General features: G+C 35.0%; 1 protein-coding gene across 3 annotated transcripts in view; it reads left to right on the top strand.

Moving 5' to 3' along the window:
• Window positions 1-26,333, top strand: part of Csmd3 (CUB and Sushi multiple domains 3) — a 976,820-nt gene that overhangs the window by 477,467 nt on the left and 473,020 nt on the right. For all 3 annotated transcript variants that reach the window (XM_038342099.2, XM_038342098.2, XM_042055667.1), the window contains one exon: window positions 181-293. In XM_038342099.2, coding sequence (XP_038198027.1) covers window positions 181-293 — 113 coding nt within the window. The remainder of the gene's footprint in view (window positions 1-180; window positions 294-26,333) is intronic.

Raw genomic sequence — 26,333 nt, 5'->3', positions numbered from 1 at the left:
TAAAGCTTGATCACTAAACTGGGTAGTTTATCTCTTATGTTACATCACGCACAGCCCTGTAAGCTTGAAGTTTTGCTTTTTTCCAATATAGAAAGCAGTAATGGGTACCTTTCTCATAATTTGCATGCAGAGGGCACTTTAGTAATCTGTCTCTCCATCTTTTGTCCATCTCTTTCTCAGGCTAACTGGCAGCTTTGTGCCAGACCTAATAGTGAGCATGAGAAGTCAAATGTGGCTGCATCTTCAAACGGACGAAAGCGTTGGATCTGTTGGCTTCAAGGTTAACTACAAAGGTAAGGATGGATGGTCTGTAGAAAATATGCTATCTAATAGAGTCAGAGAATACATTTAAATCCAAGCTTAATTGCAGCTGCAAAGTAAAGTGAGATATTGTTTCTACAATTCCATGAAAAATGTGTTTTAAAAAATCATTTTCTCTTTCATGGTAGATGCTGACATATTACATATCTTTAAATAAAATGAGCTTTCCTTTAAAATTTGTCTATTTTTTATACCTAAACCCTCATCCTATGCTTCATTATACTGGACTACCTGACTTTCACAGAAAAGACTGTGAATTGATGCCCTTTTAATAATTTGTTTCAAATAACAGCTATTATTAAATACTTAAATATATTTGTAAATGAATTAATACTTAAAATATCTGAACATATATATGGTAATCCATAAGTTCTAATATATCATGTTAGTGTTGAGAGTCACTTTAAAGTACATCAGTGACATTACTTTGTTTTTAAATCACTACTGCCATCTCATCGTTAGGGTTGACACGAATAAGAATCGGCTGTTTCTGAATGTCAGGCCTCTTCTAGTTTCATTTATGATAGACAAATGCAGTTCAAAATTATTTTTTCACTCATATTGTTTGTTTTAAATTCAACATAAACACACAATAAAATATATATACAAAGGAGAAATTCTATCCGAAAAATAAATGAAAATAAATCTGAATCTAGGAAGGTACATGTGAATGAGACTGACAGAATGTTACACCGTTTGAGTTCATTGTTACTATTGTAGCAAAATAATTATTCACCATCTTACCAATTAACAATGGATGTGAATTCTTTTTCTTACTTGCAAAAATATAATTTCAATCAGTTTCCCATTTTAAGCACTGTCATTCCTTTGTATCTGGACATATGAAATGAACGTGTGATGTTGTCTGGGAGACAGGACACATTCATTCTGTGTTTTTTACTTGTGACTAAATTTAGTACTATATTAATTTGAAAAGGTCTGGAAATCTGTATGGATGTCAGTTGAATAAAAGAGGTTCAGTTGGCTGCGGTTTAAAATGCATTCCTGCTCCAATTAAAATGCACATTTTTCTGATTAAATAAAACAAATTTACAGCTGCAAAACCAAGTTAGGCTCTACTGGAACTATTTACTTGATTTGTCTTTCCTCTTTTAACAGAAAAGTGAAGTAAGTGTCCTTGCACTCCTGTAATTTTTCATCATTTCTTCAACCCGGTGAAAGATTTGTCATAAAATCTATAGTTGCTCAAACCACAGGAACTGTATTAATCATTAATGGTGATGCTTCAACTAGAAAGTTATTGACATGCCGGTTGAGGTTGTAGGTGCATGGGATTCTACAGACATGTCTACAGTTCCCAGTTCCCTTCTTTACTGCTGATCAAGGGTAGAGTACATTGTAAAGAAATCCAACTCAGTGTTATTTTAACCTCCTTTCCGTGCTTTCAATAATAGTGCTTACAAGTTCTTCCACGGATCTTCTTTTATGTAAACATTTGAATATGTCGTTGAATTTAAAAACAAAGAAGCACTCTCTATTTCAATAAGATAATAATTCAGTGACAGAACCTAAAAATTATATAAGAATTGATGAATAGCTGGGCAGTGGTAGCACACACCTTTAATCCCAGCACTCAGGAGGCAGAGGCAGGCAGATCTCTATGAGTTTGAGTCCAGCCTGGTCTAAAAGAGCTAGTACCAGGACAGGCTCCAAAGCTACAGAGAAACCCTGTCTTGAAAAAACAAAAAATAAAACAAAACAAAACAAACAAAAATACAAAGAATTGATGTATAAATAACTATCCATAGGCAGGACATATCTGAAATCAGTTCAAGAAGTTGTACCTGAAAATTGACCTTATCTTTCTTCTTCTTGACTCTATCTTGTTTCTCCTAATCTATCAGACTCATTACCAATGCTGATCTTCCTTATTTTTTCCCTTTATTTTCTCCTCAAACACCTGATTTAACCAAATTATATGTTATTATCTTAACTCATCAATATGTATTTGGATACATTATATGGTTGTGTTTAATTTTAGCCCATTATTTTACCTACTCTTGTTTTTGGACCAAGTTCAATCATGTCACATTTTTTAGTGTCTACCTTAAATCTATTTTCACAATAGACCACTTGTTATTTTTGACATATGCTTTATAACAAGTACTATATAATCAGACAAAAGAAATACAACTTACTGGCCTTGTATTGCCATCAGCAAACACTGGGCCACAGCATCATAAATATTCGTTCAATTAGGCTGACCAAATTAATTTCTTATGTAAATAATATATAAAGTAAAATATTTTCAAAACAGTCAGATTGAACATGATATTCTCTACAGGGAAAACCTTTAGATTTCTAAATTACTTAAATTCTGAGAATAGTTTCCAGTATTTCTCTGAAGGTATCATTAGCAACCTCATTTACTAAATTAATATGCATTCAATGATGCTGTTCTTGTTGAGTAGTATGCTCGTTCTAAAGGAACATCTACTAAAGCCTTTTCAGATTTACTCTAACAAGGACAATGGCACTGGGCTTTGATTCTTCTGCATGGACGGGCTCTGTAAGAGCCTTGTCAGCTTGGTTGATCACCTTCCTGGACCTGGGGAGAGTTGGGAGGACCTTGGACTTAACATAGAGTAGGGAACCCTGATGGCTCCTTGGCCTGGATAGGGAGGGAGAGGGGGTATGGGTGGAGGGGAGGGGAGAGAAGGGGGAGGAGATGGAAATTTTTAAATAAAAATAATAATTATTATTATTATACCCCTTTTTATTAAAATGTATTATTTTCTCTTACAATATATACTGATATCAGTTTCTTCTCTCTCTACTCCTCTGAATTCTTCCCCACCACTCCTCCTAAGCTTTTCTACTCACTTTCTGTTTCTCATTGAAACAGAGCAGACTTGAAATGAACAGAGTTCTAAGAGACAACAACAAAGCTCTACAAACAATATATAAAAAGATAAAACAAAAAGCATCATAGTGAAGCTGGGCAAGAAAAACCCACTAAAGAAAAAGAATCCAAGAGATGTCATAAGAATCAGAGACACACAATTAATGTTTCTGTGCAGTTAGCTCATAAACAGTCAAAAATTCAAAGAAAACACAATAGTATATATAATCCAGACTCTGTAGTTCCATCTTTACATAGATTATAATTTTTATTATTCTATTTCCTTTATAAGAACCTCAGTTTATTATCTTTAAATTATTCTTTTAACTTATGACTTTGTCTATTATTTATTCTCTCTCTTCCAAGCCTTTGCATATCTATCAAACACATTATGACCCATTTAGAGGACTTTTTGTCTGAATCTGTCTTTATTGTGTATCTGTAATCATTTTCTGACCAGGCGCATTTTTTTTTTTTTTTTTTTTTTTTTTTTTTTTTTTTTGGTTTTTCGAGACAGGGTTTCTCTGTAGCTTTGGAGCCTGTCCTGGAACTAGCTCTTGTAGACCAGGCTGGTCTCGAACTCACAGAGATCCGCCTGCCTCTGCCTCCCGAGTGCTGGGATTAAAGGCGTGCGCCACCGCCGCCCGGCTGACCAGGCTCATTTTTAAAATGCTAGGTGGGTATTTCCAGGGCCAAAGCGATTGTTTTGACTGTTGTCTCCACCCATTCTATTTTCCAACATGGTGGAGGTTCACTCATTGCCATTTCTTGAAGCCATGCTCTTCATCCCACCTATGGGACACGGTAAGTAGATCCATACCAGCACCAAGCAGCTTGTAGCATGCTGCCCATACATCTTTTGTGTCTGTATGAGTAGAAAATTAATCTGCCATGCAATACACTGTGTGTTTTAGGGATGCCTTTGTATCCTGCACTGGGAATCTGCCACACTCTTCTGTAACCCCTTCTTCATTTTTAAAACTTTCTTGAGACTTACGTCTCAAGTCCCACATTGTTAGGTCCGATGTAATTAGAGATTTCTCTCCTGACTGCCAGTTCCCAAATAACCACTCTGAGGTTTAATATTAATTTCAAACTATTTATTCCATGGCTCAATAATCTTACTGACTAGATCTACAAATAAATTAACCCATTTCTAATTATCTGTATACTGCCATGTGCCTTCTGGCTTACTGGTAATGCTCTGGCATCTTACTCTTCCAGCAGCTGCTGGCTTCTCCCTCAACCCTTCATTTTCCTTGTATTCAGTGTGGCTTTCCTACGTAGCTATTATTCTGCCCTTAAATAGGCAAAATCAGCTTTATTCATCAACCAATAAAAGCAAAACATATTTGCAGCATACAGAAGGATACCCCTCATCAAAAGGGTCTGTGACTGGGATAGTGTTTATGTTTCTCTTGTAGTAGCCTGTAGAGTACCTTCCTGTAACAAAGACACTAGAAAATAGAGGTGAAATCCTAAGTACATACCAGCTCAACCTCTCCATGTTCAATGAGGTGTGTGTGTGTTTGTGTGTGTGTGTGTGTGTGTGTGTTGTCTCCAGTAATGGAGTATTGCTGTCAGTTTGTAAAGAGCAAAATATTGTCTTAGCAATGTTTTGTTGCCTACAGCCTGAATATGAGACCATCCACTGGAGCGTGGTCTACCAGACAAGAGCCACACTTTTTAAAAGGAAAAAAACAAAGCAACTATACCAAAAAAATATAACCAAGTAAGAAAGCAAAAACAACAACAACAAAAGAGAAAAAAGAAAAAAGTATTTTTCTATGAACTATCAATTTCCACACGCTCCTCATGTGGGGTGGTACTTCTTGATCTCCAGTTTTGCATGCTGGATTTTTTTCTGATGTGCTTTTGGTCAGATCTTGGTTATTCTGTCACAACAATTATGAGATTATACGTCCAAGTGAAATGTTATTTTCTGCATCAACCTGTGGTTGTGTTAACCACTATTTACTGTAAGAGGAAGCATCTCTCGTCAGGACTGAAGGATGGAAATATGCACTACTCTGTGGGTGTAATGGAGTCACCCTACAATGGGACAGCAATGCCACTACTACATACATTAGGAAAAGATATGAAAAATCCATTTCTAGTAGTGGATTACCACTATTGGAGTGGTTGATGATTGACACCCAAATACTATAGGCTATAGTCATTGCTCTTGACTATTGCTACAGAACTTTATAACACACTGCAACTGAAGACATCATTTATTTTGCTCTCAGAACACAAAGTAACCAAACTGGTATTGGCCTGGAAGCTCCATCCTCACTGGCTAGCTTCAACAGTGAATGTGCTCTGAAAGTTGCCAGAATAGAAAATTAGTCAACAATCTTATCGACCTCTGAAACTTGAGAGCTACGTTAACTACTGCCTGGCACGTTATGCCCATTGATGCAATGGGAGCACATATGCAATATCAGTTTCTTTAGATCCCAGGCCTATTATCACAAAAGAACCTATACTAGACGTGGTTATTGGGATCAAGAATCTGTGGCTTCACAGAACATAGGCGCTACTGGAGAATCTACCACCAATACTATGCTAATGAATGGGAACAAAACTTCTAGCAATATATTATTTTTAACTTTAAAAAATCCAATGGCATTTTTATATACATAATTTGACTTAGTTACCCAAAAGAAAATTTGTGATACTTTACTTTGAAGAAAACATCATCTCAAACCAAATTGTTTCTTCAAATCAAGTGTGTAAACATGTGCAAAGTTTGTGAGGTAGAAATGTCCAGGCAACATCTCTTGGTCCTGAGATAAAGAAATCAAGTAGGGAACAATAAAAATGTGAGGAATGGAATCAAAGAATTTAACAGTGGACTATATACTAGAAGCAGAGACTATCTATGAATAAAAAATAAAATACATTTGCTTGGGTTAGCTCTCTACAATTTTAGAATTCAGCTTTAACCTATAATATGGATGCTCAGTTTTGATGCAGAATGGAAAGCATCTACCTTAAATGCAAGAAGAGGGTAAATGTTTACAATCAACAAAAGACAAATTAAGTTTGTATATTTTTCAGAGATGGTTAATTTAAATTTTTCAAGTGTACCACAGAACACTGATTACAAAAACATTGACTACATTGCCACCAGAGTCTTTAGAAGATAAATGTATGTTTAGTTTGTCAAAATCAATAATACCTACAATAAGTATCCATGGCACCAACAAAGTAGTGCACTTACCGAAACAATGATTCAAGATGCCACACTGGAAATGCCATCTGAAAAAAATAAATCTTTCATGTTCACCTTTCTCAGTGGCCTTAAACACCTTATTTTTGTTTTTGAATTGCTACTATCTCCATGAATATAAACCAGAAAAGAAGCAAAAACAAACAAAGAAAGTAATAAAATTAAAAAGTTCTATCTAATAACCATATTAGTTTCTACTAATAGTGCATAACTTTAGGGATATATTTTCACCTTCATTTTAGAAGACTAAAGAATCATCAAAGGATTATGAATATTTATCTAGTTCCTTGGATATCCCAGTCTTTGTGCCTAAATTAACTCATTAGATTGCATTAAAATTGCAAGAGGTAAGAACTGTTACTCATATTTCACATTAAAGTACTAAGATGTAAGCATTACAATGATAAGAACTCTACTTTGTTCAAAAATGAAGCCATTCTCAGAAAATGTGATCATGCCATCATTTGTGTGTATATGAATGGAAGATGAATGAATGAATGAACATGATGACTCATTAATTTGCTGCAGAATAGAGACATGAGGCTAACTTCACTGACTCCGTGCTGTTTTCAATTATCGAATATTATGTCCCAGGTGAACTTGAAGGATTTTTAGAAGCAGATGCTGCAGATGCTAATCAGTGTGGATAACATGGGCAATACCAAAAAATGTCAAGTTAAATTAATGATCTCCCATTGTCCCAGCAGATACATAAAATCATAACATGGGCACACACCGTGTGCACAACTCAAACCAAATGACAAAATCTACCACATTTCCAATGCTGGCTATATTTTAAAATGTTCCTTGTAGTTTTGTGATTCTTTTAAATGAAATGTTTGCAGAATTCTAGAACTCATAATATCTCATTTTAGAGATCAGGCATTAATAAGACTAGGTACAAACCTACATATCAAGACTGGAGGAGGCAACCAACTAGGAGGGAATAGGTCCCAAGTACAGGAAAAATAGTCAGAAACAAGCCCAACTGCCACTGTTATGAGTCCAACAAGAACAACCAGCTACACAACCAAATGTATATGTAGAGATCCATGGTCTGTGAGTGTCCCTTCAGTCTCTGTGATCCTTTATGAGCTCTGATTAGTTCATTCTTTGGGCAGTGTTGATGTTCTTGACTCCTACAAATCTTCCAGACCTTTTCCACGAGAATAGCAGAATATCATTAGTAAACATTTCGTTGAATTCTTTTTCCAAGTCCTGTTTGGTTGTCTTTGGCTTTGGACAATCCAGCCTCTGGTTCCTGGTCATCCAAGCAGTGTCAGGAATGAGCTTCCTTTGTGGCATAGGCATCAAGTTAGATCAGTAATTGTTGGCCACTCCCATAATTTCTGTGCCACCATTATCCCAGGACATCTTCCAGGCAGGACAGATTGTAGGCCGAAGACTTTGTGGCTGGATTGTAGTTCCAGTCCCCTTGTGGGAAACTTTCCTAGGTTATAAAAGATAACTGGTTCAAGCTCCACATTCCCCATTATAAGGAGTCTTTGCTAGTCACTCTTGCAAATTGCAGGGAGTTTTCAGTGTACTAGATTCCAAATTGCCCCCAAACATCCCCTAATTCCAGTCGTCTTTCCTAGCAGACTCTCTCTTCATCCCTGGAACCCAAATGATCTTTTCTGTTCCCATGCCCACCTGTCCCCATTCCAACAGCAAAATCTATTCTATGTTTTGCCATGTTCAGCAGGGAGGTGGAGGGGCACTGGGAGGAGTGGAGGGAGGAAAAATTGTGGCTGCCATATAATAAAAGTAGAATAAAACTTAAAAAAATGGGCATGAAACTGACTCATTTCGATTCATGTATGGCAGCATTCTTCAAGAGCAAGAACTGACAGTAACAAGGTTATGTACTTTGATAAGCTTGAATATGACCTCATAATATCACTGCAATAACCCTCTCAAGGAAATAACTTTATAGCTTTACTACAGATAAAGTAATTGGTCTAAATCAGGTTTAGGCGTTTTTAAAAGTTTCGATGGGTTGAATAAAGTACATTGTGTGTTTATAGACTGTGGCCTCAAAAACTATATTTTCATAAATCTTAACAGAATTTTAAATTTATTTATACATTTAAATTTTGAAATAGCTTTTAACTTAAGTAAATGGTGAGTGCTTAAAATTTTGATGATGCCAGCTGGTTTTGTGGGATGACCTATAATTTTAAATGGAATATTTTCATTAAAGATGACTGTTTTTCTTAAATATTTAGAGTCATTAATTTTTATGATTTGAAGTGTCTTGATGCCTCAGTGAAGAACTAAAGACAAGAGATGACATTGTTCAGTTTCAAAAGCTTTAGTAATTGGGACACATGCTGGTGATGAGACAGATTGATAGCAAAAGTCTGGCAATTACGCCGTTATATGACTTTAACCCAAAGTTTTCCATTATAATTAAAAAACATTACTACATACGACGTACTTAGTGATGAAAGTATTAATCTTCAAATTTTCATTACTGTTTTAAGAGGTTTCCTGGAAGAAGTTGTATATAGTGCTTAGGGTCGTTTTAATGTTATAAATATTTACATATAGATTTTACATTTACAAAAATTCACCTATTAATCTCTTTCATTTTTTTTCAATTCTTTCCTTTTTTATTTTTCTTTACACTGTTGTGTTTTTGTTTCTCATTTCCTTTGAGGTTGCTTTTGTAAATAATACTGCTCTACAATGTTTGTGGTTTCTTTGTTTCTTTGTGATTAATATAACCAGAGAGGCAGCATTTTTATAAAGAAAATACATAATATTCTAAAAAAGACAGAGCTCAAACGAAATACATAGTCATTTAAATGTTGACTTTATTATATCAATGAAGATTATGAAGCTGAAATAAATGTTCTTGTGTAAGTATGTATAAAATTGTTAGTTCCTTTTGTTTAAATTGACCAATTTTCAAAATAAGATGGATACGTATAACTTTTGTTATTAAAAGAACCTGATAACTCCTATCTTCAAATAAATTAACCAGAAAGTTCCCTATAAAATTTGTTGGTAAACTTCCTTCCCAGGGGAAGATATAAGCAGTGCCTGCACTTCTAAGGTCCCAACAACATATCAATGCATGTTTCCACCTAGAGAATGGTGGTGGAAGTATTAAAGGTCACTCCAGAGAAACTAAGAGTTTATTGTGTTTCTTTGTAGAGCGTAGGTGATGGAGTTGGAGACAAAACAGCTTTAATTATAGTTTTCCTTAGTTATGATAAAAGATAAGTTAGGTATGAAACCTTAGACTCATGAAGATAGTATAGAGGATAGAGTATTTAATTTTGTCAAAAATAAATAGAATAAATATTGTAACTGTAAAGAGTAAGGATAATTATATGAGCAATAGAAAATAAATAATTATTTCTTACATCCTCTATTTCCTTCACTCCAGAAGTACAAAATCAGGACAATTTTCTAAGCCTAAAACAGAAAACTAATGGTTTTGCATTGTTTCTCATCTTCTGCCTAATCAAGGTCTAGATTGTTATTTTTGATAATAATATCGTTTATGCTTTTATAGATTTATTAGCCACCTGATTTATATCCTTGTGGAAATTATTCTGCTTTATATCAGTAGTTATTACTGGTTTTGATTAGTTTCCTTTAAATGTCTGTCTTGCTGAAATGAGGTTCATTGCTACAGAATATGAACGAAAGTGTAGGTCAAGTAGTGCATGTCCTTCACTCCAGCAGTTCTACAGGACAGCTGGCAGGGTTTCAAACTCTACGTGTGCTACACAGTGAGTTGCTTTCTAACTGTCTAAATAAAACTGAACATTAGAAAAGTAATATATGTATAGCTGTGTGATAGAGCTCTTGCTTAACATGCATAAGGTTGAAGATTCAATCACAAGTACAATAATCAAACAATAATAGTAATAATTGGCATATAAACAAAATGAAATGAAAAAAAATAGTTACTAGAGTCTCTCCAAACAATGCACCACAGGGTTTATATTCTCTTTCTCTTTCCTTTCTTTTCTTTTTTTTGCTGTTTTTGTTTTTTGAGACAGGGTTTCTCTGTATCTTTGGAACCTGTCCTAGAACCAGCTTTGTATGCCAGGCTGGCCTCAAATTCACAGAGATCCACCTGCCTCTGCCTTCTGAGTGCTGGAATTAAAGGCATTCACCACCACCATCCAGTTTATAATCTCTTTCAAAATTAACAATGAAGCCATATATTCCTTATGGAGGAAATCTCACCACCATATTCTTCAGTCTTGAATGTGCATCATAGGCAGCAAATCCAAAGTACGTCACTTTTATTAAGCCAGCTTCCTTTTCCTCATAATTTAGAGAATTTTACTTTTTTATTGTTATTGATTTTTTTGAGGTCTACATATTTCTCTGCTCCTCTCCCTGCCTCTCCCCTCCCATTCAACCCTCTCCCAAGGTTACTTCTAGATAAATTTTCTTTTCTTGAAAAATTTAATGAGAGGCAGTTGGCATACAACCTCCAGATTCTCCTCTTTCACAATGACTTTTGGGAAGTGTTTTAATCTTAATCAAATGTATGTATTTCAAGGGCACATAAAAATTAATAATGCCTGTTTTATCATCTTTATTATTATATATTATACTGACATGAATAATTCTATTATTTTTATAAGAAATGTTATTGTGTTTATAGGAATCAACTGTCAGTTTTCAAGGCCTCTCGATTTATATGTGGTGAGGTTTTGTTTCTTTTTATTGAAAATATTTTTTCTTACATAATATAATATGATTATCATTTTTTACACCTCAACTCCTCCTGGCTCCCTCTTACCACCCATCCCTTCTGGATCCACCCCTTTTCTTTCTGTCATTAGATAATAGGCTTCTATGGAATAATAATAAAATATAATATAATAAAAACAAGAAAATAGACACATAAGAAGTAGACAAAAAACAAACAAATATCCAAATCAAACAGAAAAACAAACACCAAGAGAAGGTACATAAAGCAGAGATCCAATCATTCCTGCATTCAGGAATCCCACAAAAACAATAAATTGTGGCCATAATATATATGCAAAAAGATGTTAGGACAAAAGAAAGAATAAAATGAAAATAGAAATAAAGAGCAGGGAAGAGCCCTGACATGCCATTATAAAACAAGAACCCTCCAAGATGTATTTGAGATAATTTTCTGTCATCCATCTCTTTCTGGGCATGAAACCTTCAATTAGGAATAGATTGTTTACCCAGAGACACTCCTTTGGAGATAACTAAAATTTCAAATGCAAGTAGTTGCCAACTTGATAATGCTTCTTATTTAGAGATGGGGGCATATGTCCACATTTCCTATCAACTCAAGGACCTTCTCTGGTATACACAATGCAAATCCATGTATCCTTCCTTAATCTATGCATTCATATGTGTGATATTCTTGTTGATTTAGAATGCCTTATTTCCTTAATATCCCACATACCTTTTGGCTGTTACTTTCTTATTTTTTCCTCCTCCACAAACTTCTCTGAGCCATGAGGGGAAGGATTTAATTGAGATGCTCCCTTTAGGACTGAATGTTTCAAGGCCTCTTACTTTCTGTATAATGTCCAGCTGGGGGCTTCTATATTGTTATCATCTGCTCTAGGAGGAAGCTTCCATGATAAAGGCTAAGCGAGATGTTGACTGATCTATGAATAAAGCAGAATATTACTTGTAATCATTTTATTGCTACAATGTTTTAGAACAGTAGATCTTAGTATGACCAAAGCTTTCTAGGTTATCTTTATGTTTATTATGAAGCCAAGCCAGTCTAACATATGGGTTCTATCTCATGGAATAGGCCTTCAGTCAAAGAAAATATTGGTTGTTGAATCCCACATAATTTGTGCCACCACCAAACTAGCATATTTTACAGGTAGGACAGCAGTGAAGATCAGAGAATCTGTGACTGTGTTGGTGTTTATGTTTTCTCTTTGGTAATGTGCACAATAACTTCCTGTACCAAAGAGGTTAGCATGGAGTGTGAAGGTGTTATGTAGGCACATGACCAACTTCTCTATGTTCATTGAGTTGTAAGGTGTTGCCTTTAGCAGTTGGATCTTAGCATCAGTATGTGAAGAGCATGCTATAATTTAGAAGCTTCACTAGGTAACGGGAGATGGACAGCTGTGGCACTGTCTCTCCCATTATTACATGATTACATTTATATTGCCTTCAAAGATGTACATCTGTGAGAAAGCTTCTACTGTATTAGCTTTCCATACCACCTTTCAAATAGTGTTTAATTTTTAGATATTTTCTCTCATATTCCCTCTTTTGTAAACATCTTCCCTCTTTCTCCACACTTGATCCTCTCAATCTAAACTCCTACCACCTTCAATCCATCCATAACTGTGTGTTCTATACCACTTCACTAGGAGGAACTATCTGCTCTCCACTACCCAGTGCCTTAATCCTTAACTCATCTCTGTGCTTCTACGGCCTTGTAGCTTTCTTGTCTTTTACTTTATAGCTAATATCCACATAGAAGAGTAATTGGACTTTCAATTGGGTCTCCAGTTCACAAAAAGCAACACCAAGACGTTTTATTAATTAGAAAAGTTTGGCTTGTAGCTTAGGCTTGTTCCTAACTAGCTCTTATATTACGCTACAGTTTATTACGTAGCTTTACCTCCCTTCCATCTTTTACATCCTTTATCCTCTCTGTGTCTCCTATGTTTCTAGATTCTTTTTCTCTTCCTTTCTCTCTTTGGCAATCCCACCTATTCCTCTGACCTAGCTATTGGACGTTCATCTTTTCACTACACCAATCACAGCAAATAGATCTTCACACAGTGTACAAATATCTCATAACACATAAGTGAATATAGAACACATTTAGCTTTCTAGATCTGGGTTATCTCACTCAAGACTTGATTTTTTTTCTTATGCAATCAATTTACCTCCAAATTTCATTATTTTCTTTGTTTTTTATACTGAATAAAACTTCATTACATATATGTGCCATATTTTCTTTATCTATTTTTTAAGGAACATGATATGTATATTGTTTCAAATATGTGGCTATTATGAATAGAGCAGCAATTTATGTAATTGAGCAAATGAATGTGGTCAGATGAAGCATTCTTTCCTTATATGCCCAAGTGTGGTATTGTTGTTTCTTGAGGGATATTGATTCCCATTTTCCTGAGGAACTGCCTCACTGATTTCCATAATTGCTGTATGAGTTTCCACTCCCAGCAGTGATAGAGGAGTGTTTCTCTTACTCCACATTGTCACCATCATGAGCTGTCACTTATTTTTATTGTTCCTAGACCTTTGAAAGGGTGCAATATGAAAACTCAAAGAAATTTTGGTTTCTCCTGCTAAGAATAACAAGGTGTCTACAAGCTCTAGCAGTCTTTCAGAAGTTTTTAGAGTAACTTATGTAAAGCATCTCATCTATGGATAAATATGATTTGATTTCTTCTTTTCCTGTTTCAATCTCCTTTTATCTCCTTCAGTTGCCTTATTGCTCTAGCTACTACATCAAGTACTATTATGAATAGGTAGATGGGAAGTGAAACCTTGATTTGTTCCTGATTTTAGTGCAATTGTTTGAGCATCTCTCCTTTTAAGTTGATGCTAACTGGGCTTGCTCTAAACTACCTTTATTATGTGGAAGCATGCACTTTGTATTCTTAATCTCTGTATCATTTACCAACAATTTTGTAAAAGATTTATTTTGCATTTAATGAGACGAATACATGGATTTTGTTTATTTTTATATACAGTCTGCAGGTATAGTTTACATATGTTAAAGGCTCTCTGCATCTCAAGGATAAAGCCTGTTTGATCATTACTGATAATTTTTTCATTGGGTGCTTAAGCTTAATTTTGGTTTGCTAGAGTTTCACTGAGAATATTTTTAATCTATTTTCATAAGAAAAATGTGTAATTCTCATTTTTGTGGGTTCCTTATATGGCTTGGGCTTTAGAATAACCAGACACTTGTTGAAAGACTTGTGCTCTGCTCCTTCTGTTTCTGTTTTGTGGAATAATTTCAGAGGTATTGGCATTAACATTTCTTTGAAACTTTTCTTGAATTCTGTTCTAAAACCATCTGGTCCTGGACTTTATTTGGTTGGAAGATTTTTAATTACAACTTCTATTTCATTGAAGTTATAGGTCTGTTGGAATCATAAAACTAGTTTAGTTTGGATTTAATTTTGGCAAGTGGTCTGTTTTGAAGGAATTATCCATTTCTTTTAGATTTTCCACAAGTTTTTAAAATATATTTTTATGATTCTCTGTATTCTCTCAGTGTCTGATGTTATGTTGCCCTTTTCATTTCTAATTTTGTTAACTAGGATATTATATTTCCTCCATTGAGTTAATTTGGATAAGAGTTTGTGAATCTTAGCAATTTTTGCACAGAACCAAGTCTTTGTTTCATTCTTTGTGTTTTGTTTGTTTGCTTGTTTCTATTATATTGATTTCAGTCCTAAGTCTGATTATTTTTTTTTCATCTAGTCTTTTAGGGTATGATGTCTTCTTTTTGTTCTAGATCTTTCCAGAGAGCTGCTTTGTTGCTAGTTTTAATCTCTCCAAGGTTTTAAATGTACACACTTAGTACTATGAAGTTACCTGTTAGAACAGCCCTCATTTTGTGTTGTAACTTTGGCCATGTTGTGTATTCCTTTGCATTCAATTCTGTAAAGTCTTTAATTTCCTTCCCCATGTCAGATTTCACCAATTTTTAACTCAAAGGAGAGCTGCTCCATTTCAACAAGCTTGTAAGGTTTCTATTCTTGATCATATGCAGCTTTAATCCATGGCAGGCTGGTAGAATGCCTCATGTTGGTGCAATTTTCTCTTGAGACTGACTTTGTGTCTGAGTACATGGTAAATTATGGGGGAAGGTTCATCAAGAAGCTTAGAAAATACATTCTTTCATATTTTGGGTGAAATGGTCTATAAACATCTGTGAAGTTCATTTGGTTTATAATTTATTTTATCGCCAGCATTTCTCTGCTCACTCTGTGTATGGATTATTTGCCTATTAGCACTATTGACTTCTCCCCTTTTGGTATGTGAGGTCTATATATGATTTAAGCTAAAGTACTGATACTTTTGTGGACTTGGGTTTCCTTGTGTTTAATGTATAGTTATTGGTTTGCCTCATGCTTCACCTGTGTTGCAATAATCATGGCCTTCTTTTTTTTTTTTTTTTTTTTTTGGTTTTTCGAGACAGGGTTTCTCTGAAGCTTTTTTAGAGCCTGTCCTGGAACTAGCTCTTGTAGACCAGGCTGGCCTTGAACTCACAGAGATCCGCCTGCCTCTGCCTCCCGAGTGCTGGGATTAAAGGCGTGCGCCACCACCGCCCGGCTTAATCAGGGCCTTCTATAGTAAATTTCTGGACAACACTGGAGAAATATTGTCGTGGCAGTTATTGTGTTTCGAGAATGGCATTTCAGACATCTGGGTTTGTGACGATTGTAGTTCTAGATGCTGATATATTGTGTTTTCTTTGTTGAATGGGTGCTTTTCTTCCCTTTGCATTCTGCTGGTCTCTCTGATTCTTAGGAAAGTGTTGTAGCTGTCTCACGCAGTAGTAATTTTCTGAGGTCCAGGTAGGTGTGGTCACTGGGTCTTCTGGATAAAATGTGTCCCTAGGTACCGGGAGCTGACATTTAAGAATGGCGATGGACTAGCGGAATGAGGCGATAGGGGTTCTACATGCAGGAGAGTAAAGTGTTGCACCAGGATCTTCTTAGTCCCCGGAGAATGAGACCAGAGTGGCGAGGCCACAACGAGTATTCTGCTCCAGAGCTTGGAATGGGATTGGAGGACCGTACATAGACTAGGGGAGGGAGAGTAAGGATGTCCAGGTATACTACCTGATTCCTAAACTGGCATGGACTCTGGCTTCCCAGAGAATACCTGTTGGAGTTGAATGCCAGGTAGGATAAAGCAAAAGACTGGGGGCAGAAGGGGTGGTTAGAGAGGATTATCTGTGCTATGCACAACAGATGGTGTAGTGAGGGCAAGGAAGGTTGTGCTGGGTTAAGGTTGGGGAATTTGATTTGGAGGAGTAGAGTGCTGTGAGACTGTACAAGTTTTGGGTTAATTTACACTTATCTCCATATATTGTTTACAGACTCTGATTTCTGCCATCTTAATTCATCTGATATTTATTTTCCTGGTTAGTTTGGGTACTTTCTACAAGGCATAGACATTAGTTTGTTAGTATCATTATTGTTCAGACCATCATTTTCTGATAAAACTGCCATATCATGTACAATATTTTCTTTTTATGACAAGTCACTACTCTTCTAATAAATCCTGAAGGTTTTCTTTCTAGATTATTTTGTGGGAAAAGTTCCCTGCTACTTTTTGAAATATTTTTTAGCATTTATATATTTGGGTGTATGTACATGCCTGTTTTATGTACACACAAAACAGTTATGTAGGTGCCCTTGGAGGTCAGATGAGTGATTATAAACCTATAATGCAAATTCTAATTGCTCTTTATAATAAAAACCTGTAAAGATCAGCAAATCAAAGCAGCCAGTCACTAGAGAGCGCTTTTACCTCTACCAAATCCTCAGACCAATGCGAGGCAAGATCCTATCTTCACAAATCCTCAGACTGAATGCTTTTTCTAGGAAACCTCAGACTAAATTCTGAGCTCCTGTCTCCACCCAGTCACCTCACTCCAAATTGTTAATTTTCATATATCTAGGTAGTACTTAAGCATAGCATATTGTTTTCTTAGTGTTTATAATGACTTCATAATTAGGCTTACAATAAAAAGGAAATCACTGTTATTGAAGAAAGTCAAAAGAGTAATGGTTGAAAGACACAGGATTTATTGTTGTGAAGTGACCTCATCTGGAGAAATGCGGTTGGTGATGTCAGATGCTTGCTTAGCACAGACATCAGGAAGTCAGGCAGTTCCTTCCAACATTTCAAGCTATCTCAGGACATATGCCGTCACTCTCAAAGTCCATTAAAGAACAATGACAACAACTGGAATTTCTCTCTCTTCTTTAAATGGCAAGACCTTTATTATTCGGACGTTCGACACCCTGTACAAGACTACGTGGACATATGAGTCTCTACACAGTCTCAGAAATTCAGATTTCTTCGCTGTAGGGGTATATATGTGATGTATGTTTATCTATGTGCTGTCCTTTTCTGTTCATGTGTGAACTGTGAATGTGCATGTATACGGACTGTGGAAGCCATCACTGGATACTGGACTCAGTAGCTCTATCGAATATTTTGGGGGACACTGGTCTTACAGAACCTGGAGATCACTGATTCCAATAAACTCCTTAGCCCCTGACAGACATACTCATGCACTTCCTCTGTCACCCAGCCTTACTGCTGTGGACACTCATAGCTGCCCCTGACTTCTGCTCAGGTATTGCTTGTGCGCTGAACTCAGTCCTCTCGCTTGTGTGGCAAGTCCTCTACACACTAAACCATTTCACCAGCCCCTCAAGCAATTCAGTTTAGCTTCTAGGCCTGCAGTTTTCTACCTAACATTATTACCAAATATTCCATTGTATCACTACTTTAGGGGTTCCTGAGACTTTTCTTGATACATAAACTATTTTTACTCCTCGCAAAGAATGTTTTTATATATTAGCTCAATTTACTGATAATGTTGCATAAAATTTTGGCACATAACTAAGTTTGCAAATTTGAACTATGATCTCTTCTGTGCTAGTGTCTTGAAGCTTATATTTGTAAGATATGGAAGTTTTACAGGAAGGTCTATTAATCTGATTGCTTAGCTTGAGAAACAAGAGTGACATATAATTAAGAACAAGATGTTTTTCAGTGTAAATCTATTTTGATGCTTCTGTTATGATGCTAGCATTTAACATTTTTTTCTGCATATGTCATCTTTGATATCTTCTTATATTAATGGAGATTATTTCTTAAGAACATTTTTCAGACAGTACTTTTTGAATATATGAGAACCTCAAGTATTCTTCGCAAACCACTGTTCTGTGCTGAGAGTTTAGGAGTATGTGTTAATCCCAAGGGGTAATTTCTCTTCCCTTTGCTGACATCGAGTTTTCCTTGCTCAGCAGATCCTTTCTCTTTGTGCTATTGACAAAACAACCCTAGGTTCTGATGACCCACATCTCCCTCAATTTTTCATGGCTCTATAGAGTTGGGCTAAACTAATACAATTCCCTTTGATACCATTATCAGACCAGGATCTGGGCAATTGATATAGATTCCAGAAGAAAGGAAAGGTCTTCTCTGAGGTTGTAAATGGTCAGGGTCATTTCACTTGGTGCTGGAGAATGTCGACTTTGATTACTTTGTGTCGACTTTGATTACTTTGTGTCAATAAAAAGCCATCAGAGACAAAGAAGAAACTGTCAATAACAAAGAAAAATGCAGCACGAGGGACATAATTTAAAGTCCTACATTTAACACTTCCTAAAGATGACCTTTGACTCTTATTCAAATGAAGCTATAGAGTTCTTCTCTAAGGCAAAGTAACTGTTTCTATCCCTGAGCATTTCAAAAGAAAAATGAGGTCTGATACAGCCTTGTTCTCTCTTTAGTTGTTTCATCTGGGAAGAAATACTGTTTATATGATAGTTCAAGGTTCATAAATGTATTTCTTTTTAAATTATACTAATATGAACCTACTATTCAGATGTCGGTCCAATTTCTACTATAGCCTCCAAATACAAGGATTTCTTTCTTAGTTAAAGGACTTCCACATTCTCTTCCGTGCAAGAATCCGTTGTGATGAACAGACCCTTCGATACCGTCATTTTCCATCTCTGAGTATTTGCCTTTTTCAAGGAGTCTGCTGGATGTTCAGGGACAGTATATATGGCTTCCCTTCCCTAAATAAACACATTCTTCATTAGAAAAAAAAATGAACCTAATGTTATACCCTCACCACATAAAAGTGTAATCTTAGACAAATAGTATTTATATGTGAATTTATTTTAAATAATTTTGTTGTTTTAGGACATGATAGAATAATTCCTTAACTCCCTTCTGCTAGCACTATAAATTCTTATTGGTTGGTTATCACTCCAATCATAGGAATTAATAGAAACAAATATTAATCATCGATTAATTCATCTTTTTTAAAGTTTCCGTGGCTAATAATCTACATTTTTTATTTAAAGACCTTTGATCAGTTGATTTGCAACAAAGGACCTAATCAATGCAATGAAGTAATGTATTATTTTAACGGCTCTGAATGAAAGAAGTGTGTATCCAAATGTCCTTCACAAATAATAACATAATAAGATATCTCATGGATTACATAAAAGTCAGATTGTGTTAAGTTATGGAATGGGTATTTTTAGCCACTCCCTAAAATCCACTTTGGCATCCTAACATGTAATATGATATGATTTGGAAAAGGTGGAGGGGAGAGGGAGTTAGAGTCAAGTGAGTTTAATGATGCTAGTATTCATTCTAGAGTGGCTCATTTCTGTGTTTCCTTTTATATTGACTGTAATTTGCCTCTTATTTCTTTACATTGTTCCCCATGATACGAAAGGAAGCTATAGAAATAGAATTCATTAAAGCACAAAAGTTACACATTACCACAACCAGCAATATTAGTAACTATAAACTTTCTCTGAAGAAATAGAGAGCAGTCTTTATTACATAAAATAGCCGCACTTTCTTGAGACTCCCACTTTCTTGACTAAATAAGGGGGAATATTGAGATATTATGGAGAAACACACAAAAAATTGTGTTGCTCTTCCCCCTCTCCCAAATAAATAACAGGAAAGAAAACAACGACCAGAAATCGAGAAAAACCCCTGCCAGAGTCTGATCCTGGTGGTACCACAGAACATGTTTTCTCAGTATGTGGACACATAAAATAAGTTTCCTTGGTTTGAGCACATAGTCACATGACGTTTTGTAATTGTTGTTGAAGTAGATGATGATATTAGACAAGACAAAATTTGACCAATTTGACTATCTGCAAGTTAAAATTATATGGTCATTAAAAACCACTGTGAATAAAATTTTAAAAATCAGTTACTGTCACATTGCAACAAAATAACTACAAAGGCAACTTGATGGGGGAAAGTTTATTTTAGGTTACAATCCAAGGGTAGGACCCATCATTGCAAGGGCTTGGTGTTAGAACAAAGTTGAAGCACATATTCACAAGCGTCCTCATGCAGGTAATGTGCAATCCATCATGGCAGGGACAATACAGTAGCAACGCTTGGGGGAAGATGTTTACTTTACATCCAGCTTGCCCTGAACTACTCCACATTATGATGACCCTCATCTCTCCCAATCCTTCATGGCCGTATAAAGTTGGCCTGAACTAATGCAAACTCCCTTTGATACAGTTATCAGGCCAGGATCTATGGCCCTAAATATAGATGTGAATGAAAGTAAATGTCTTTTCTGAAGTTACAAAGGGTAAGGGACATTTGATGTGGTGCTATAGAGGGTCAGATGGACACCAGTTAAAAGTATTTTGTTGTTAAAAGAAATTGTGAGAAGAATAAAGGGTATATTATTGACTATGCCTCAACTACTTGTCTTATCATTGCAATGAAATAGATTGCAAAGACAACTTCAGAATAAAATTAAAGACTATGTTAATCATAGTCCAAGGGTATAGACTATCAAGGCAAGGACAGTGTGGTAGAAGGAATTTGAAACAGACATTGACAACCAACCTCAGTCAGGTAGAGAGAGGGAGGTGAATGCTAGTGGTAGGCCTTTATTTACTTGCGTTAATGGCAGGATTCCTAACCCTAGAATGATACTGTCCATATTTAGGATGGGTTTTCAGACTTCAGTTAATCTAACCTTGATAATTTGTCACAGACATTCATTTGTGATTCTAGAATCTGTCAGTTTAATTCTCTATATTAGCTGTCACACCCTAGAGAAAATATTTATACACACTTCCTCTCTCGCACACACTCACAGACTCTTTTGCTCATGGACACACATGTATATGTATCTGTTTGTATATCTGTCAACCCTAGCTAAATAATTAATTTTTAAAACTCAATAATATAATAAAATGAATGTATTAGGAGTTTGTAATGGTTCTAGCACTCCTGTTGTAGAGGAAGGAGGATTTCTGTGAGTTCAGGGCAAGTCTGGTCTACATAAAAGTTCCAGAACAGTTAATGATACACAGAGAGACCCTGTCTCAAAAAAGAAAAAAAGAATAAAAGAAAGAAAGAAAGAAAGAAAGAAAGCAAGCAAGCAAGCAAGAAAGAAAGAAAGAAAGATAAAAGGGAAGGAAAAGAAAAAAATCTGTACATGTATATAACACAATTAATGAAAGAAAAGGCACTATATTTGAAAGAAAGAAAGTAGTGTTATTTGGGAAAGCTTGGAGAGAGTAAAGCTTGAAGAGGAGATGGTATAATTATTTTATAATTTCTAAAAATAAAATAAAAAATAAATATATCCTCATTGTCATTAATTTCATGCAAATTGCTACTACAATGACAAAATAATGAAAATACTATTTTTGTCATTAAGTTAAAGTAATTATGTAATTGAACCAAAAAGAAATAATAAAAACACCATCTTTGTCATTAAGATAATGTACACTGAAATCACAAGCATATCCTGCTGAACATCTCCTAGAAAGTGCTTCTTGAAATTTTTCGGTTTCCTTTCTTATTTTTAGAATAGTCTCAATAAGAGACTTATTGAGACTATTCTAAAAATGTGTTCAATAAATGTTGATATTGTAGATAATGTTTGACATCCACTTAAATAGTTAATTATTTATATTCTTATTTTACTCTTTAGTTAGTGACTCTAAATAGATCCTTTGTTGTATATTACAGCAATTACAGTATCCATCATATTCAAATTATTGGTCCAACAAATATTGTATTCCATTAATACCATAAAGAATTCAATGAGATTAATGTAAAACCTAAATAATATTGAACATTAAATAATTATTATTAAAAATTAACTCAGAAAAAATTATTCTAAAGCTGTTCATTAATTAAAACCCAACACATATAATGAGTGAATAATAAAATATTGTGAGAATTTATTTGATATCTATCATTCTCTCAATCTCATGCACTTATACATTTCTCATAGTATAAATTCACATTAATAAAATTAAATCATGTAAGCCATAGTGGTATCAGCTTTCCAACTATTTTCTGTTGCTACCCAGTCAATCAAATAGAATTCAATTTTTGAAAATCATACTAAGATGAACCTTTCATATTTCATATTGTTTGGTTTGGTTTTTTTTTTTTTTTTTTTTTTTTGGTTTTTCGAGACAGGGTTTCTCTGCAGCTTTAGAGCCTGTCCTGGAACTAGCTCTTGTATACCAGGCTGGTCTCAAACTCACAGAGATCCGCCTGCCTCTGCCTCCCGAGTGCTGGGATTAAAGGCATGCGCCACCACCGCCCGGCTCATATTTCATATTCTTTTACTTGGGGTTTCTACCAACAAAAGAAACAGAAATTTGTTATCTAGAAATTAAAGCTGAATTCTAATTTTTACTAAATAAATTATTTGTTATCTATGTACATAGTATTAACATTGATGCATTACATTTGATCCTTGCTGGAGTCCATATTAAGTCATATACACTGCCCTTTGCCCTGTATTGTTCTGTGTGCTCAGCTGACCTAAGGATTGTTATAAGGTCAGTTGTCATACCTGTAACAATGTTGACTTAAAACTGTCTATCTTTCCTTTAAGTTCTCACATTCTTTTTCTTATAATATTATGAATTAAATACTGTTATTATCATTAGGCTGTCTATGATTATTTTAGTCAGTATTCATTCATTGTAGTAAAGTAAAACACCATTACCAAGATATCATTTGCACAAATTCTTCCATAAATCTTCTCCATATTTGAAAATGTTCTGCTTATGATCTGTTACCACTGACCCATAACACTGCTCTAGATTTTGTATTCTTTTATCACCTGTAGAGCCTTTTTTCTTTGCACCAATTTCATATGGATTATTGCACTCCCACAGAGCTTAAAAATGCTTCCACTTGCCTGTGAACAATTATAAAATACATAATATACTGTGGGATTCATAACCTTTGAGCCTGCCTCTCAGAATAAAGAGGGATTGCTTTTAAACATGGCTTATGAAAGCTTTATGTTTGAGAAAGATTTATTTTTATAAATTCTCACTGTTTCTTTTTTAGCTTAAAGGTTTGTTTTTCTTTATTTTGTGCTTAATACTTAAAGTTCCTTGAGAAAACTACTCTTCTGAAATATGATTTTGTTTACCCTAACATGTTTTAAGAACTAACCTTTTGTTTGTACAGCCATGGAATTAGAAGTAATACTTTCTGGGTTTTTTGTCAATTTTATGGTGTTTATTGAATTTTGACTATATACAAAGCATTGTAAAGGGAATAGAGAATACTTAGCAAAAACATAGAGACTGAGTCACAGTCTTCAGTTTAGTATTGACAACAAAATAATACTTACCATCATTTTTGTATAAGTGATAAGAATGAAAACACGATGTACTTTTGGGAATGACAACAAGGCTCTTAATACCAGTTTCAAGAAAAAAAAATTCCTAAATTTTTGAACATGCAAGAGATACAAGGCTTGGGAGTTATCCTGGAGATGGGAATTAGGCAGAATTATGTGCATGTGAACAATATAACAGGTCCTAGAGGAAGAGATTATAAAGTTTCAGGATGTTGTAGGAGGCCACTTGTTTGTTCCAGGCTTCTCATCGCCGAAATAACCACACTAAACTGTATAATTAAATCACTGTTTTTTATTGGCTCTTACATCTTAATTTAATCCATTTATATTAATCTGTGTATTGCCACATGGCTATGGTTTACTGGCAAGGTTATGACTTGTCTGTCTCCAGTGGGGCTACATGGCTTCTCCTTACTCCACCTTCTTTCTCCCAGCATTCAGTTTATTTTTTTCTGCCTAGCTCTGTTCTGCCCTGGTAGAGGCCCAAAGCAATTTCTTTATTAATCAGTGGTAATAATTTCATACAGAGGGGAATGCCACATCATCAGGACATGTGGCAGATTGCAAAAATAAAGAAAAAATTAGAGAGTAGTGATCTTGGATACAGGTAAGGAAATGGAAAGTATATGTTGTAATTTCCTGCAGGAGACATCTATAATCTGTCAGGATTAGAAGTGTCAGCTTCATCAATGGAAAGGGGAAGCAGTTCTCCAGCCTACTGCTATGCCTTCTTCCTCAGCTACTATGGAGGAAAGAAGCAGTGCATAGTAATACCATGGAATGCAAAATTATAGAAACAGGAAGATATTATTGAAAGTTTTGTGGGAAAATGCTTATTTCTTTAAGATGAGGAAGTGGAGGTGCAAACATACTGACTATTTTTCTCATAACTGATTAATGCCTGAGTCAGGGGGAAACAGGTCACGGGTTCTTGTGAGACTCACTTTCCATTATGTTCTTCTAGTCAGACTTGGTCCCTCCTTATGCTGGGTAAACTTGGACAACTGCAAAACAGAAATTTGTAATTTGTAAGAACTTTCTCAAAAAAATCTATAGATACTGCAAACTTCAATGAAAGGATTCTTTAAATTTTAGATATTGTTTGATAATTACTTATGATGTTTATCTGGTAAAAATTAATTTAAAAAGAAGTAGTAATACAAACATAATAGCACAGGAGATATATATTCCTTATATATCAGAGGGTAGGATATAAAGTTATATACAGCAAATATAGCTTTGTAGATCTTAAGAAAGATTTTATGGAAGAGTTTTGGGTTATCTTTAATTTAACGAGCAAAATACAAACAATATTTGTTCATAATTTAATGAACCCATATTTAATAAAACCATATTTAATAAAACCATAACTCTTTAAGTTTTATTAAATACTTTTAGAATAGAGCCAATCTTTATTAAAATAATTGCATAAGTTGGTTGTTTCCTAGTTTCTGGTCATTATTATTAGAGAGAATACTAACTCTAACAGCCCTTACTAACTTTATTAGCTGTTCACAATTATTTTTTATTTTATTTCTTATTTATTAGTTATTTTATTTATTAGAGTTTCACAGTTGTAGAGAAGATGGACTAATGTCCAAAGGTTTTCAGATTCATAGAGGTTTACTTGGATCTCATGATTTGTTTTGTATTTATGTTAGCATGCTTAGAATAAATTTTAACTCTGCAATTAATTTTTTAATTATTTGAGAATTGTATTTAAGCATATAATGTTTTAATTCTAATCCACTCTCTGCCAATTTGTCCCTTCAACCTCTGCTTTTCCCTGATATGCCCTTAAAAATAGGTCACTGAATCCAGATAGAGCTCTATGCAAGCACATGGGTATAGGGTCAACTACTGAAGTTTGGGTAGCTCCTGAGAAACTGTGTCCTTGTAAAAAAAAAAAATCACTCTTCTTTCTATGAAGCTATAGATTTTCAACACTTCTCAGCTAGGCATGGGACTTCATGGTGCCCTTTCTCCTTCCTTGCTGGGATTATTGTTACCTTGATCTTGTGCAAGTCTTATACAAAAAGTAACACCCACTGTGGGTTTATATATACAAATATGCTATCATATCCAATGTATACTGTTTTTCTGTAAACATCTACTGACCACTTTCTGTACTTTCTTCATCATAATGCCTGAGTCTTGTGGAGAGGAGCGGTGATGTGTGTCCCATTCAGAGCAGAGCTCTGCGCTGTATTTGTTCTCTCCACATTTTCTAGCTCTGTGTTTCCTTTGTTAATCACCACCTAATGACAAGAGAAGAGACTCTGATGAGAGTGGAGAGGTGTCCTCATCTATGGGTATGAAGATAAGAACTTAGGTGACAGTTTATTACCATGTCCTTTAGCTTAGTAGTAGTATCAGGTTCTCACCTGGTTGTACGACATAGAAAGTCAAGAAGTTTGAGCTACTTGATAGTACCAAGCACCAGTTCCATCTTGTGCAGCCTTCAGTAATTCTAATCACAAAGTGGTTAGTAATTTCCTTAACATGTA

This window comes from Arvicola amphibius, chromosome 9 (genome assembly GCF_903992535.2).
Source record: "Arvicola amphibius chromosome 9, mArvAmp1.2, whole genome shotgun sequence".
Lineage (NCBI taxonomy): Eukaryota > Metazoa > Chordata > Mammalia > Rodentia > Cricetidae > Arvicola > Arvicola amphibius.
The sequence above is the reverse complement of the archived record's forward strand: the minus strand, read 5'-3'. Positions and strand labels throughout refer to the sequence as shown.